Source organism: Neoarius graeffei, chromosome 6 (assembly GCF_027579695.1).
Source record: "Neoarius graeffei isolate fNeoGra1 chromosome 6, fNeoGra1.pri, whole genome shotgun sequence".
NCBI lineage: Eukaryota > Metazoa > Chordata > Actinopteri > Siluriformes > Ariidae > Neoarius > Neoarius graeffei.
The window spans coordinates 58,412,082-58,427,538 of NC_083574.1; the positions used below are offsets into that span (position 1 = coordinate 58,412,082).

A 15,457-nucleotide genomic window follows, 5' to 3' on the forward strand; every position below is an offset into this window, starting at 1 on the left:
AGGGAGGTTGCAACGTTCAGGCTCTCCTTTGCTCAGAGACACTCAGTAATGCACTTATTCAGGAACAGAGAGAACTCTTTATTTTTTATTTTATCTTATTTTTTGGGGCCCCTCTCCACACCAGTCCCGGGTGCAAATGCTACCGTTGCTACCCCTCCAGAACTGGCCCTGGGTGCAGTTAATTGTTTGAAACACGTTGTCAGACCGCCATCACTACTACACACTATATGAAAAATATTTGCCCCCTTGCGATTTCTAATTGCCCCCTTAGTAAACTGTCCCTGGCGCTGGGCCTGGTCATGCTGTCTGTTGTTGCCCAAATGAGGATGGGTTCCCTTTTGAGTCTGGTTCCTCTCGAGGTTTCTTCCTCATGTCGTCTGAGGGAGTTTTTCCTTGCCACCGTCGCCACAGGCTCATTAGGGATAGATTAGGGACAAAATTAGCTTATGTTTTAAGTCGTTCAAATTCTGTAAAGCTGCTTTGCGACAATGTTTATTGTTAAAAGCGCGATACAAATAAACTTGACTTAAATAGTCTAAAACACATTACTGCTGCAATAAGGTCGCTTACAAAAAGCAGACAGAAACTTCTATTAGAAAAGTGAAGATATTTTCGTGAAAGTGTGTGTGTGAGAGAGAGAGAGAGAGAGAGTGATGTCAGAGCGAGGGGAGGGCATCGCCCCCATAGCGCGCAGCATGAACGCAGCGCGGCAAAGAGGATGTGCGAGCAAGCGGCGCGCTACTGCAGGGACGGCGTCCACAAGCTGCTCCACAAGGACCAAGCCAAGCTGCGGGCGCAGGACTGCGGCGAGCAGACTAGATTCCCCGCGCAGAACAGCGAGACCGCGACGGCCGCGCAGCCCGGGAACGGCGGCTCACAGCCCGGCGCCATAGACGGGCTTGTGCGCTGGATCGTCACCAAGATGAGCGACAACAAAAGCATCTCGACGCGCGAATACGGCAAGGAGGAAGCGGCCGTGGCGCAAGAGCAATTCTTCGCTCCGGAGCCGCGCAAAGGCATTTCAGTCATTCTAGACGTAAGTGGCTTTCTGTTCCTTAGCAAGCTGCCTTAAGTGCATTTCATTTTCAGTGATGAACTGCGAGGGTGGAGCGCACAGGTTGAGATGGAACATAAAATCAGGATTAACACAGCCTCAGTGTAAATTCGACAACTTGTGCGACTAAATTAACGTCATATCGTCACCACAACCGGTTTCCATACTTCAAGAAGCCGCAGGATATTACAGATGATATCGATACTCCTATAGTACAATAAGCGCATTATAGTCTTGCACATTTTAGGGGTTTCCATGCTCTAACACAAACTGTTAATTAGCTTATTACTTGAAGATGTTAGAAGAGGGAAATGTTAATGTGTAGGACAGGGGGATTTTCAGGACCAGGGTTGGGTACTGTGTCCGGAGAACTCGGAACCGCTGGCGCAGATAAGCGCGCTCTCTCCAGTGGTACAGTTAGTGTTGCCAGATTGAGCTACCATCTACTCAAACTGGATTTTCGCAGTCATATTTGTGTGGGAAATAGCCCCAGGATGTTTTATGCAAGATACGATTTAATTACAGTTTGGACTGGTGTGTAATGAATTGAATGGATTTTAAACCGTGCTTAGGGTGGAAACAGTCGGTCCAACCAGGCAACCCCTGGAAACATCATTTGCAAAATTTGATAAATCTATCTGTTTTGCTATTTTAGTAGCAAACCGACTGAGGTTCCGTTATATCACCCACTACACATGTTTATAGAGCTGTTCAGACTTTTTTTTTTCCTGTTGCCTTTCAATTTGTAATACAGTATTTCTGTACTCATTTGACATGATTATATATAGCCTGTTTGTGAAGCACACCCTACTTGAATAATTGATTTTCTTTCTTTCTTTCTTTCTTTCTTTCTTTCTTTCTTTCTTTCTTTCTTTCTTTCTTTCTTTCTTTCTTTCTTTCTTTCTTTCACTTTACTGAAGCCTTATATTGAGGCTTCATAGATGGCTGCAAGGGCGAGGTCTGGCAGTATTGATTTAGTAGGTCAAAGTGTTGGTGTACTGTGCTCAGTGGTCAATAATAACTTGCTATACCTAATCATGTCTCAATGCACAAATTGCTTTTAGGCTTTTGTAAGTGAAAAGTAGTTCAGTACCAGTCCCAGATAAAGCAAGACATACTAATATATTTAAATGGTGCATGTTACTAATTAAACTAAGAAACTCATTTTAAAAGACTTGGGGCACAATTGTACATCAAAAGTATGAAATTAAGAAGCTCACACAAGAGAAAAAGGAGACAGAGACACGGGGGGCAGAAAGACCAGTGGTGCAGGAGGGGGGGATGCAGAGTTAGGAATGAGAGAAGGAGGGAGGGAAGGAGACCAAGAGAGGGAAGTGCAAAGCAGCGTTCTGCAGGGGCACACATTCAGGAGCGTGGGTGCTTTCTGGGAATCAGTGTCCTCCTTGCTGGCAAGTGGATTCCGTTACCTCTGTAATGCTTGGGTTCATGGTCAGGTTGTGAAGACATGATAACTGTTAATTTAAAAGTTCATAGACCCTTCTTTTATTCATGGACCACAGTGCTGGGAGAGTCACTTCAACAAAGCAGAAACCATTATTTAGTATACTAGTGCATCTAAAAAAAATAGAATATCGTGAAAAAGTTCATTTTTTCATAATTTAAATAAAAAAGGTAAACTTTCATATCTTCTGGATTCATTACATGTAAAGTGAAATATTTCATGCCTTTTTTGTTTTATGGTTTATAGCTTGTGAAAATCAGAAATCCAGTATCTCAAATAATTAGAATGTTTCCTAAGATCAATCAAAGAAGGATTTAGAATACAGAAATGTCCAACATCTGAAAAGTATGTTCATTTATACACTCAATACTTGGTTGGGGCTCCTTTACTATGAATTACTGCATCAGTGCAGCATGGCATGGAGGCGATCAGCCTGTGGTACTGCTGTATTATTGAAGTTCAAGTTTCTTTTATAGTGGCCTTCAGCTTGTCTGTATTTTTGGGTTGGATGTTTCTTATCTTCTTCTTGACAATACCCTACAGATTCTTATATGGGGTTCAGGTCAGGCGAGTTGTCTGGCCAATCAAGCACAGTAATATCATGGTCAGCAAACCATTTGGCAGTAGTTTTGGCACTGTCAGCAGGCCCTAAGTCCTGCTGAAAAAGGAAAATAGCATCTCCGTAAAGGTTGTCAGCAGATGGAAGCATGAAGTGCTCTAAAATCTCCTGGTAGATGGCTGCGTTGACTCTGGACTTGATAAAACAGTGGCCCAACACCAGCAGATGACATAGAAGAAGAAACCTTTATTTGTCACATGCACACTTCAATCCTCTGCATTTAACCCATCTGAAGCAGTGAACGCACAGCAGCGGGCAGCCATAGTACAGTGCCCAGGGAGCAGTCAGGGGTTAGCTACCTTGCTCAAGGGCACTTCAACCCAAGGCCGCCCCACGTTAACTTAACTGCATGTCTTTGAACTGTGGGGGAAACCGGAGCACCCAGAGGAAACCCACGCAGACACAGGGAGAGCATGCAAACTCCACACAGAAAGGCCCCCGCCAGCCGCTGGGCTTGAACCCAGAACCTTCTTGTTGTGAGGCGATAGTGCTAACCACTACACCACCGTGCCACCAGATGACACAGCACCCCAAATCATCACAGACTACTGAAATGTCACACTGGACTTCAAACACCTTGAATTCTGTGTCTCTCCACTCTTCTTCCAGACTCTAGGACCTTGATTTCCAAATGAAATGCAAAATTTACTTTAATCTAAAAAGAGGACTTTGTGCCACTGAACAATAGTCCAGTTCTTTCTCTTCTTAGCCCAGGTAAGATGCTTTTGATGTTCTCTCTGGTTCAGGAATGGTTTGATATTAAGAATTTGACAGTTATAGCCCCCGTCTGTGCATGGTGGCTCTTGATGCACTGACACCAGCCTCAGTCCACTCCTCGTGAAGCTCTCCCAAGTTCTTGAATTAACTTTTCTTGACAATCCTCCTGAGGCTGTGGTCATCCCTGTTGCTTGTGCACCTTTTCCAGCCAGCCTTTTCAGCAATGACCTTTTGTGGCTTATCTTCCTTGTGGAGGGTGTCAGTGATCGTTTTCTGGACAGCTGTCAAGTCAGCAGTCTTCCCCATGATTGTGGTTGTGTGTACTGAACTAGCCTGAGCGATACATGGTGTTTGCACTGTTTTACTCAAGCTTGAAATTAAGTATTCAAATATTTTGATGTTTTTAATTTTTTTTGCACTGTAGGCCATAATTATCAAAATTAAAATAAAAAATGCTTGAAGCATTTTAGTTTGTGTAATGAGTCTAGAATATATTAAATTTTCACTTTCATAAATAACTGATGGAAATACTGAACTTTTTCATGATATTCTAAGTTTTTGAGATGCACTAGTAATGAGGAGATGATCAGGATTTAATTCTACAACTCCCATTTCCAGAAAAGTTGGGATATTTTCCAAAATGCAATAAAAAGAAAACTCTGATTTGTTAATTCATGTGAAGCTTAATTTAAATAACAGAAGTACAAAGAAAAGATTATCCCTAGTTTTACTGGCCAACTTGAAGGAGAACAAAACCCAAAAAGTAAAACCCTTTTATACTGACAGATAATATCCATACAAGACATGTTTGAGTCTTCACTTGTTCATATTTGTACCTGTATACTGTGTAGAGGTTTTATTTTAAAAGAAAAAACAATGTCCCTACAGTGGTGCTTGAAAGTTTGTGAACCCTGTAGAATTTTCTATATTTCTGCATAAATATGACCTAACACATCAGATTTTCACACAAGTCCTAAAAGTAGATAAAAAGAACCCAGTTAAACAAATTGAGACAAAGCTATTATAGTTTTTTGGGCTTTTTTCACCTTTATTGGATAGGACAGTGTAGAGACAGGAAATGAGCAGGGGAGGGATCGGGAAATGACCTTGGGTCGGAATCGAACCTGGGTCCCCATATTTATGGTATGGCGCCTTATCTACCTGAGCCATGATGATTACCTGATAATGTTGCACTTTAGGACTAAAGAGTGAGTTTAAAGAGACTCTTAAGCTATGAACGGTGTCTCTGTACCTGGTTTTCCTGGTCACTCGTAAGAAGTCGTCTTCAGAGCACCTTTGCTGAGAGCTTCTGTTATGGTAGAATCTGCCTATTATAATCTGACATCATATGGTTTTTGTATATTGCAAGTAATATAAATATAGAAGAATGCCTGTAACATATATAATTGTGGTTCTATGAACATCAGAGGTGGAGGTGGGAATTACCGGTACCTGTATACTTTCTTGTGCACCTGTGCATACATAACCTTCTTTCTGGATCAGCACTGGTTCTGAAGAACAGGGAATTCTGGCCATTATGCAGTGTTAGTAGAACCACATTTACATGAGGCAGATTCTACCATAACAGAGGTCAGTTAAGTCCCATCTCCTTAAATTGCTGAATTGATTATTTTGATCATTCTATTAAGTTTTTCTAGTAGCATTTGGGGTCTTTGACATTCACAGTAAATTTTAGGACAGTAGTCCTGGTAACGAATTAATAAAAGCCTGACATGACAGACATGCTAAATGACAATAGAAACACATCAGTTTCTATCATCAAAATCTGACAGACAAACTAACGTCTACCATCATATTCTGACAGACACTCTAGATGACAATAGCAACAAAACTGTTTCTTACATTATTAATCTGACAAATTTAGTAATAATATTAAATACCTCATCACTAGAACCATATAATAAAATAAAATATTGAAATAAAAAGAGAAAATTTATTTTCAAAATTGAAATATCAACAATAATTGTCAGAACAGTGATGATAGACACGACTGTGTCACTTTCGCGGGGAAATAACACATTGAAATGGCCCGTCGGCTGAAAGGGTCGCAAGTGGCTCTGATTTATCTCAACTTCCGATAGTTTTCCTCCAGAAAAATTTAAATATGAATGCACAAATATATTCTCAATGTTTCTATCGTCAAAAATTTCTATCGTCAGGCTAGCTGACTGAAAATCTTACCTTGATTTATTTGATGAAATCTAGCTGTCAGAACTCCAAGTCTTGCCCGGAAGTAAATGTCTGCTGTCACAAAAATCATGCGCAGTAGAATTTCCTCTTTGCATCAGTCAACATGTGCGTGGTGAGGGCTTGAATTTTGCTATCGTCAGGTGTATTTGACTGACAGACTGACGATAGCATTTTTTTAAAAAATAACTGTGGGCTTCTCTCGTGAACGAAATAGTTTTTTCGCTGTTAATCTATTTCAACTCTATCTGTTGACACCCAAAAATTATAAAGCCTGCTTCCACACGATAACTACCAAAGATCCATAATGGCTGAGTCTATCGTCAGGTCATCTGACAGAAATTCACTGACGATAGCAACAGGGATAATGAAAGTGATTTTTAAAATAGGAGTTATGTCTGTCAGATATGTCAAAGAAATAGAACTTTATTCTTTAAAAATCTTTTATTGATATACTCAGTGTATTTTTAAATGACATGCTGTTTTAGAAGACCAAATACCATATTTTCAATCTTGAAAATATTACCTCACTGAAAAAAGGACAAGAAAAATTTCTTATTTCGTGGGCAAATGGTTAACGGATCCAGTTACGGTAGAATCTGCCAATAGTAATTTCTGTCTGAGTAACTTCATATTTATATGCATTTTTCCTCACATTTTGCCTGTTTTATTGTTTAGGTTGCATAGTCACCATTTCTTTCCTAATGTAACTAACATACAGTGGTGCTTGAAAGTTTGTGAACCCTTTAGAATTTTCTGTATTTCTGCATAAATATGACCTAAAACATCATCAGACTTTCACACCAGTCCTAAAAGTTGATGAAGAGAACCCAGTTAAACAAATGAGACAAAAATATTCTACTTGGTCATTTATTTATTGAGGAAAATGAGCCAATATTACATATCTGTGAGTGGCAAAAGTATGTGAACCTTTGCTTTCAGTATCTGGTGTGACCCCCTTGTGCAGCAATAACTGCAACTAAACGTTTCCGGTAACTGTTGATCAGTCCCGCACACCGGCTTGGAGGAATTTTAGCCCATTCTTCCATACAGAACTGCTTCAGCTCTTGGACGTTGGTGGGTTTCCTCACATGAACTGCTCGCTTCAGGTCCTTCCACAACATTTTGATTGAATTAAGGTCAGGACTTTGACTTGGCTATTCCAAAACATTAACTTTATTCTTCTTTAACCATTCTTTGGTAGAACGACTTGTGTGCTTAGGGTCGTTGTCTTGCTGCATGACCCACCTTCTCTTGAGATTCAGTTCATGGACAGATGTCCTGACATTTTCTTTTAGAATTCGCTGTTATAATTCAGAATTCATTGTTCCATCAATGATGGCAAGCTGTCTTGGCCCAGATGCAGCAAAACAGGCCCAAACCATGATACTACCACCAACATGTTTCACAGATGAGATAAGGTTCTTATGCTGGAATGCAGTGTTTTCCTTTCTCCAAACATAACGCTTCTCATTTAAACCAAAAAGTTCTATTTCTCCATCCAGCATCCAGTCACTAAAAGAGGTCATTGTTGAAGAATGGAAAAAGATTGATGTTGCAAAATGTCACCAACTCGTTCATTCCATGCCTAGAAGACTTGATGCTGTCATTAAAAATCATGGAGGCCATACAAAGTACTAGATGTAGTAGTTTTTTGTTGTGGGGTATACTCATTTTTGCACCACCCTAATTTGAGTAAAACTGAAAAATGTGTAATCTAAGTTTATATTATTAGCCTTACTTTCACGTTATAAGTTAAACAGATGTTATATTAAACTTTGTCTTTTCAACATTTTGGAAATTGTTTGTGTTCATTGAGATATTGTTTAAAATGTTACTTTTCAAAGGGGGTGTACTCATTTACGCTGAGCACTGTAATATACATGAGGTTTTATTGAAAATTAGAGTCAAAACCTGCAAAGTTGAAATCAAAAGATCACATGTATTAGTGAACACGTTCAATGGCAAAATCCAAAATCAGAGTGAGTAAACAGGCTCAGTTCAAAAACACAAAGATACACATCAAGATAAGTATAAAGACAGGCAAGGGTCAGACAGAGATGAAAGTCAGGACAAGGGTAGAAGTCAGTAAACACAGGTGACGGACAAAACATAAGGCTTTGCATTGAGGTAATCCATGTGCATTTTAAATAGGTCAAACAGGAAATAAGAGACATCAAAGAAGTGGCAGTCTGGTGGAATAGAGCCCAGGTTGGATGTTTAATGTGGACTTAGCTTTCTGGATGGTATTCTCAAGTGGAGGTTCTAGTCGATAACCAGACCAGCTGGCTTAGTTACAGAGGTGGGTGAGGGCACCGATGGCAGTCTACAAGCTTCTTCCTTTGTTGGATAACTTTTTGTAAACAGAGGTGTGTGAACTCCCAGGTGCGTTCACTATATCTCATCCAGTTGTCCACATGAGGCACAACTGAAGGTTTGCCAGACCAGAAGAATAGTGGAAGTTGGTACCCCAAAACACACTAAAAAGAGGTCAGTCTGGTTGAGGAGTGAACTTGGGAATTTTAGGCGTATTCGGCCCATGGAAGGTATGTAAATTTAAGAAAGGTCCTGCCAGTGGTTGTGGCAGTATGTGTACCAATTTTCTGGTTTAGTATTTCCATCTGGCCATTGGTTTGGGGATCATAATTGAAGAAGAGACCAACATTAACATAGTCTTTTGCAGAACCCCTTCTACGATTGGGACATGAGTTGGATCTCTCTGTCAGAAACAATGTCCTCTGGTAGGCCTTGAAAACAATTTCTAATGTTTCTAGGTCATTGGGTAGTTTGACTAGGGAGACCGATCTGCACACCTTTGAAAATGGTCTTTTATGTTGGAAATAGTGGTATGTCCTTGGGAACTGAGGAAATTGATTATGAAATCTAGGGCAATGTCTGATCAGGGTCTTTGGGATACAGTGAAAAGGTGCAAAATACCCGTGGGTAACTGATGAGGGGTATGGGTCTGGCACAGACTGAGCATGCTTTGACATGCCTCTCTTAGGTACACCAAAAGGTCCGGAAGACCACAAAAAACAACTGGTGAATGGTGAATGATGGAATAATTCTTTCCCTGGTAAAGAAAACCCCTTAAAAACAGTTGGCCAGATCAAGAACACATTCTAGGAAATAAGCATATTTGTTTAAAAATCAACAATCAAGAAAAGTCTTGGTAAGCCTCAAAACCAGAAAGATTAGAGTTTGCCCAAAACATCTACAAAACCTGCACAGTTCTGGAACAACATCCTATGGACAGGTGAGACCAGGCCCGTTTCAAGCTATTTGGGGGCCCTAGGCAAAGGGGGATCTGGGGCCCATAATTATCCCCCCCTTGACGAAAGGCCTTATGGCCGCCTACCCACTGAGGACTTAATAAATAAACATCACACATATTGTAATCATTCTTACGATTTTTACTTAATAAATGAACTCTTTACATTATTATAAATAATTATCAAACCCAATTAAACACAAGAATAGACAAAATATACACACACACACACACACACACACACACACACAGACATATATATATATATATATATATATATATATAAAAATCAAATATGAAAATAAGACAAAGTAGTAAAATGTGCAAATAACACAACACTAAATATTTACAGTATATACACAAGTAGAAATAACTTCAAATGGTGATTAAATGATTACAAACATGAATAAGAATCTTAATAAGAACCAGCACACACAGAAAAGTGCAAAAGGTATAGAAAAACACATAAAAATTTAAGAATACACAACTAGAGTCATGGGCAAAATGTCTAAAACTGCTGCTTGCGGGCTTTGGCTTCAGCAAAGGCAGCCACAATACCCTCCATGTCCAAAGACCTGCGGGCATGCCCGGATCACCGCACAGGCTTCATATGGCTTCAGCCTAGGGGCCCCCACGCCCCCCGCCTCGCAGGGGGGCCCCCAATTGGTCAAAAGAAAAAAAAATTCATATTCATTGGCTCAAAATGAATATTTAAATTAACGGACGCTGATTGGGTGAGGCAAATCCGCCTTCCATATATAAACGTTAGACGTCATGCACGACGTCACTCCACAGTTGAACAGTGAACATGTGTGACAGAAAATACGAGCGCGGTGCTCAAAAGCGCAAGGCGCAACAGCAAAAAGCCCAACGTGACAAAGCTCTATTGAGCAATATACAGTGGGGCAAAAAAGTATTTAGTCAGCCACCAATTGTGCAAGTTCTCCCATTTAAAAAGATGAGTGAGGCCTGTAATTTTCATCATAGGTACACTTCAATTATGAGAGACAGAATGGGGGGAAAGAATCCAGGTAATCACATTGTAGGATTTTTAATGAATTAATTGGTAAATTCCTCGGTAAAATAAGTATTTGGCCACCTACAAACAAGCAAGATTTCTGGCTCTCACAGACCTGTAACTTCTTCTTTAAGAGGCTCCTCTGTCCTCCACTCGTTACCTGTATTAATGGCACCTGTTTGAACTCGTTATCAGTATAAAAGACACCTGTCCACAACCTCAAACAGTCACACTCCAAACTCCACTATGGCCAAGACCAAAGAGCTGTCAGAGGACACCAGAAACAAAATTGTAGACCTGCACCAGGCTGGGAAGACTGAATCTGCAATAGGTAGGCAGCTTGGTGTGAAGAAATCAACTGTGGGAGCAATTATTAGAAAATGGAAGACATACAAGACCACTGATAATCTCCCTCGATCTGGGGCTCCACGCAAGATCTCACCCCATGGGGTCAAAATGATCACAAGAACGGTGAGCAAAAATCCCAGAACCACACGGGGGGACCTAGTGAATGACCTGCAGAGAGCTTGGACCAAAGTAACAAAGGCTACCATCAGTAACACACTACGCCACCAGGGACTCAAATCCTGCAGTGCCAGACGTGTCCCCCTGCTTAAGCCAGTACATGTCCAGGCCCATGTGAAGTTTGCTAGAGAGCATTTGGATGATCCAGAAGAGGATTGGGAGAATGTCATATGGTCAGATGATACCAAAATAGAACTTTTTGGTAAAAACTCAATTTGTCGTGTTTGGAGGAGAAAGAATGCTGAGTTGCATCCAAAGAACACCATACCTACTGTGAAGCATGGGGGTGGAAACATCATGCTTTGGGGCTGTTTTTCTGCAAAGGGACCAGGACAACTGATCCATGTAAAGGAAAGAATGAATGGGGCCATGTATCGTGAGATTTTGAGTGAAAACCTCCTTCCATCAGCAAGGGCATTGAAGATGAAACGTGGCTGGGTCTTTCAGCATGACAGTGAGCCCAAACACACCGCCCGGGCAACGAAGGAGTGGCTTCGTAAGAAGCATTTCAAGGTCCTGGAGTGCCCTAGCCAGTCTCCAGATCTCAACCCCATAGAAAATCTTTGGAGGGAGTTGAAAGTCCGTGTTGCCCAGCGACAGCCCCAAAACATCACTGCTCTAGAGGAGATCTGCATGGAGGAATGGGCCAAAGTACCAGCAACAGTGTGTGAAAACCTTGTGAAGACTTACAGAAAACGTTTGACCTCTGTCATTGCCAACAAAGGGTATATAACAAAGTATTGAGATGAACTTTTGTTATTGACCAAATACTTATTTTCCACCATAATTTGCAAATAAATTATTTAAAAATCAGACAATGTGATTTTCTGGATTTTTTTTCTCATTCTGTCTCTCATAGTTGAGGTATACCTATGATGAAAATTACAGGCCTCTCTCATCTTTTTAAGTGGGAGAACTTGCACAATTGGTGACTGACTAAATACTTTTTTGCCCCACTGTACCAAAACTAACACGGTTTTTTAAACCTAATGAAACCCAACTGGCAAGTGCAAGTCATCATGACACTAGCGTAGCAAACGTTATTTTAGCTGCAGCTGCAGCCAGTAGTACTACTAGCTCTGGTGAGGGTGAAGGACCATCCCTTTCAGACCCCGTCCCAGTTGTGGATGAATGTGCCACTGCCACTAGTTTCACAAACGCGCACACACACACACACACACTCACTCCGATGACATTGACATGCATGTTTTTGCTGGCCCAGCTGTACAAAGTTTAATAATGAAAAAAACAAAAAACAAAAAAAAACCTTTAAAATGTAGAAAATAGACAGTTCTTTACAGGTAGATGGGATAAGATGGTGGTGGCCGGGGGGGCCTACAGCAACTTGTAGCCTAGGGGCCCCTGGCCATGTTAATCCGGCCCTGCCTGCGGACATCACATTCAATTGACATCAGTGCCACTTTTTTACATAAATAGGTTATTTATGTAAAAAAGAGCTTTCTTGTGAGCCATCCCCTGTCCTACTCCATTCATGCTCACGACACACTAGCTACTTCTGATGAAAGCCATGCAGCTCGCTGAAACTAACTCTGACTATGACATTTTGATAAACACAATAAGTTAATCTGGGAGAAGTTGACAGTCTTTCACCTATTTGTGTGGCACATATTAGAATTTTTAGCCAGTCCTTGCAAGTTTGTAAGCCTGTTGTGCATGACAACGTTTACACCACTGTTATAAACACTGTCTACAAGATAACTACCAGCTAGCTACCAAATTTGCTTGTCGACCCGCTTGGTATTAATGAGTGTGTACATTCTCACTTACCAGTGTCTTGTTTTTTTCTGTCTTCCTCTTCCCTTTTCTTCTTTCTCTTCTGGCTCCCTGAGGGGTAATTTCGCTTCATATTTGATTTTGTTTTGTTTTTTTGCCGCGGAGCTCCGCAACCACTTGACTGGACGGAGATGGGCATTGAGGGGTTGACAACAGACTGTCATTGCACTTTTCGGCCAAAGCATATAGGGAGGCGCTGTTGTGCATTAGGGGGCCCCCCTTGGAACTAGGGTATTTCAACAAGTGTCATTAGGCGCTGCGCTGCTCAAAAAGTTGTCATTGCTATTGAATACATGACCAGTCGTTCCGCAGCGGGGGCCCTTCGAGGGCTGGGGCCCTAGGCAATTGCCAAGTCTGCCTACCTTGTTGCAACGGGTCTGGGTGAGACTAAGATCAACTTGTACCAGAATGATGGGAAGAGAAGATTATGGAGAAGAGAAGGAACTGCTCATTGTCTGAAGCATACCACCTCATCTTATGCCATATGGCTGCCAATGGAAACTGGTTCCCTTGTACTACTGGGTATGTGATTGCTGACAGCAGTGGCAAAATAAATTCTGAAGTGTATAGGGCAACATTATCTGGTCTAATTCAGTCAAATGCTTCAAAAGTCTGTGAATGGAGCTTCACAATGCAGATGAGAAATTACTTGAAGCATACTTCGAAAATACCCCAAGACATTTTTAAGGCGATAAAGTGGAATGTTCTGCCATGGCCAAGTCAATCACTTGACCTAAATTCAGTTGAGCATGCATTTCACTTGCTGAAGGCAAAAAAAAGGAAAATTCAGAAGGTTCTCATTCTGCATATGTAGGACATGATTTCATAATATTTTAACAAATGTAAGATTACAAAAAGAACTGAGATGCTAAACATTGGCTGATGTTTAAAAGATCAGGACCAACGTTTTATGATCTCCTGCTGCTGCTTTAACTCAAACCACTGCAAAAAGGAATTTAATTTCTACCATTTTTACATTTTCTGGTTTTCGGGTCATTCTAATGAGAATAGTTTTAACAGAATTGCAGTTACTTATAATGAGCAATCCTATACCTAAACTAGACTTTGGTCATACTTGGATAATCATGTACAATGCCTCTGTGCCCTGCTGACAATTATAGCTAGTTATTTTTTCCTCATTTCTTATTAAAAACCAGGCCATTTTTAATAACAATTATATTTTTAATAAAAAAATTAAGTTAAAAAGTTTACCCCACCCCAAAGTGTATTATATTGAAAATAAATACAAATAAATCTTGAATATATATTATTTGAACATTGGTGGATCAGTTATGCTTTGGGGCTTTTTGTGGCTGGTTGTTCAGGGCCTTGTGTGAAGCTTGATGACATTATGAATTTCTCTAGTATATCAGCAAAATCTGGAAACCACTTCGAAGAGTTTCAGACTTGGCCAAACATGCTTCCAAATCAACATAGGAATAAAACAAACAAACAAAACCCAAACAATCAGTCTTTGCAATGACCACCTCAGTCTCCATAAAACCTGTAGTCTGAATTAAAGAGGACAGTCAAATGCACAAACCTAAGAATGGAGGAGTTTCAAAGGTTGTGCACAGCATTGTGGATTGGGATCCCTCTATTAGTGTCTCCAACCTTGTTAGACATTAGAAGAATAGTTTCAGTGCTCTTATTTTAATTTTAAGGTTGCTGATCATTTTGAAACCTGTGTTTCAAAAATTGCACTACAACATTTTATCGATTCAGTGCTATTCTTTTCATATATGTCCATATTTTTTGCTCATTTTATTAGTAATTCTGGAGGGCACTGTATGCCTTTTCAATTTTGGGTTACTAGCCCCCTTTTGCTATCACAAATATATTGCTCTTCTGAAGTAAATCCAAACTGGGTCACCTACATTGTGACTAAACATTGTTAAACTGGAGAAAGTCTTGATATGTCCAGCCACCACATGCTGGCACCCAAGTTCATTTAACATTTAACATGCACTTGCACCTCTAGCTTGTTAGCTGAATGTGTCAGGTCAGCTGCCATTGCACATGCATGTCCTGTTATAGGAGTCAGAACGATTGAGCCCTGCTGTGTTACTTTCATAGCATTCTGTACCCATGCCACAATTACTGCCTCCTGTTTTAGCTCTAAACCAATGAGTACAGTCTTCCTAACATTAATTATCTTAGATGAGGAAAAGACAAAATCAATCACCACCAAAGGTACTGAGCATTCATTATCTAAATGACATATTTGAGATCATCTTTGGACCTGTCCACTTTTTTTTGGCTTCACTTGATATTGGCACAAAATATGGCTTAGAAAAGTGTTTAGTATCAATCAGCAACATCTTCCTGTGTGTAAAACAGTTACTAAATTGCCTTGTAAAATAAATTCAGTTGTATTCTATTGAGCCTTTTTGCTCCTTCCTCTTGTGGTGGAGGAAATGTGTTCACCAGAGGATGAAATGGCAAGAGTATATAACAGATGCATCGGTAACTAAATCCATCCATCCATTATCCGTAACCGCTTATCCTGTGCAGGGTCACGGGCAAGCTGGAGCCTATCCCAGCTGACTATGGGCGAGAAGTGGGGTACACCCTGGACAAGCCGCCAGATCAAGCTTAAATTAAATGCATTTTGTAATTGATTGCTTCTCAGTGTGTTTACTGACAGTAAGTTATCTGTAAGGGGATGGGTAGGCAGCAAGCTGTTTTGATTAGAGCAAAGAAATGGTACCTTTTACATCTGATTTGTTTTAGAAGAAAATAAAAAGCATATAGGGGCCCATACCATAACTTTGTTACAACTTTTTTTC

At 40.5% G+C, this 15,457-nt stretch overlaps 1 protein-coding gene across 1 annotated transcript in view; it reads left to right on the forward strand.

The window, feature by feature from the left end:
- The first annotated feature begins 718 nt into the window (after positions 1-718).
- Positions 719-15,457, forward strand: part of necab2 (N-terminal EF-hand calcium binding protein 2) — a 329,089-nt gene continuing 314,350 nt past the window's right edge. Inside the window, exon 1 of the mRNA XM_060923931.1 lies at positions 719-1,036. Coding sequence (XP_060779914.1) covers positions 719-1,036 — 318 coding nt within the window. The remainder of the gene's footprint in view (positions 1,037-15,457) is intronic.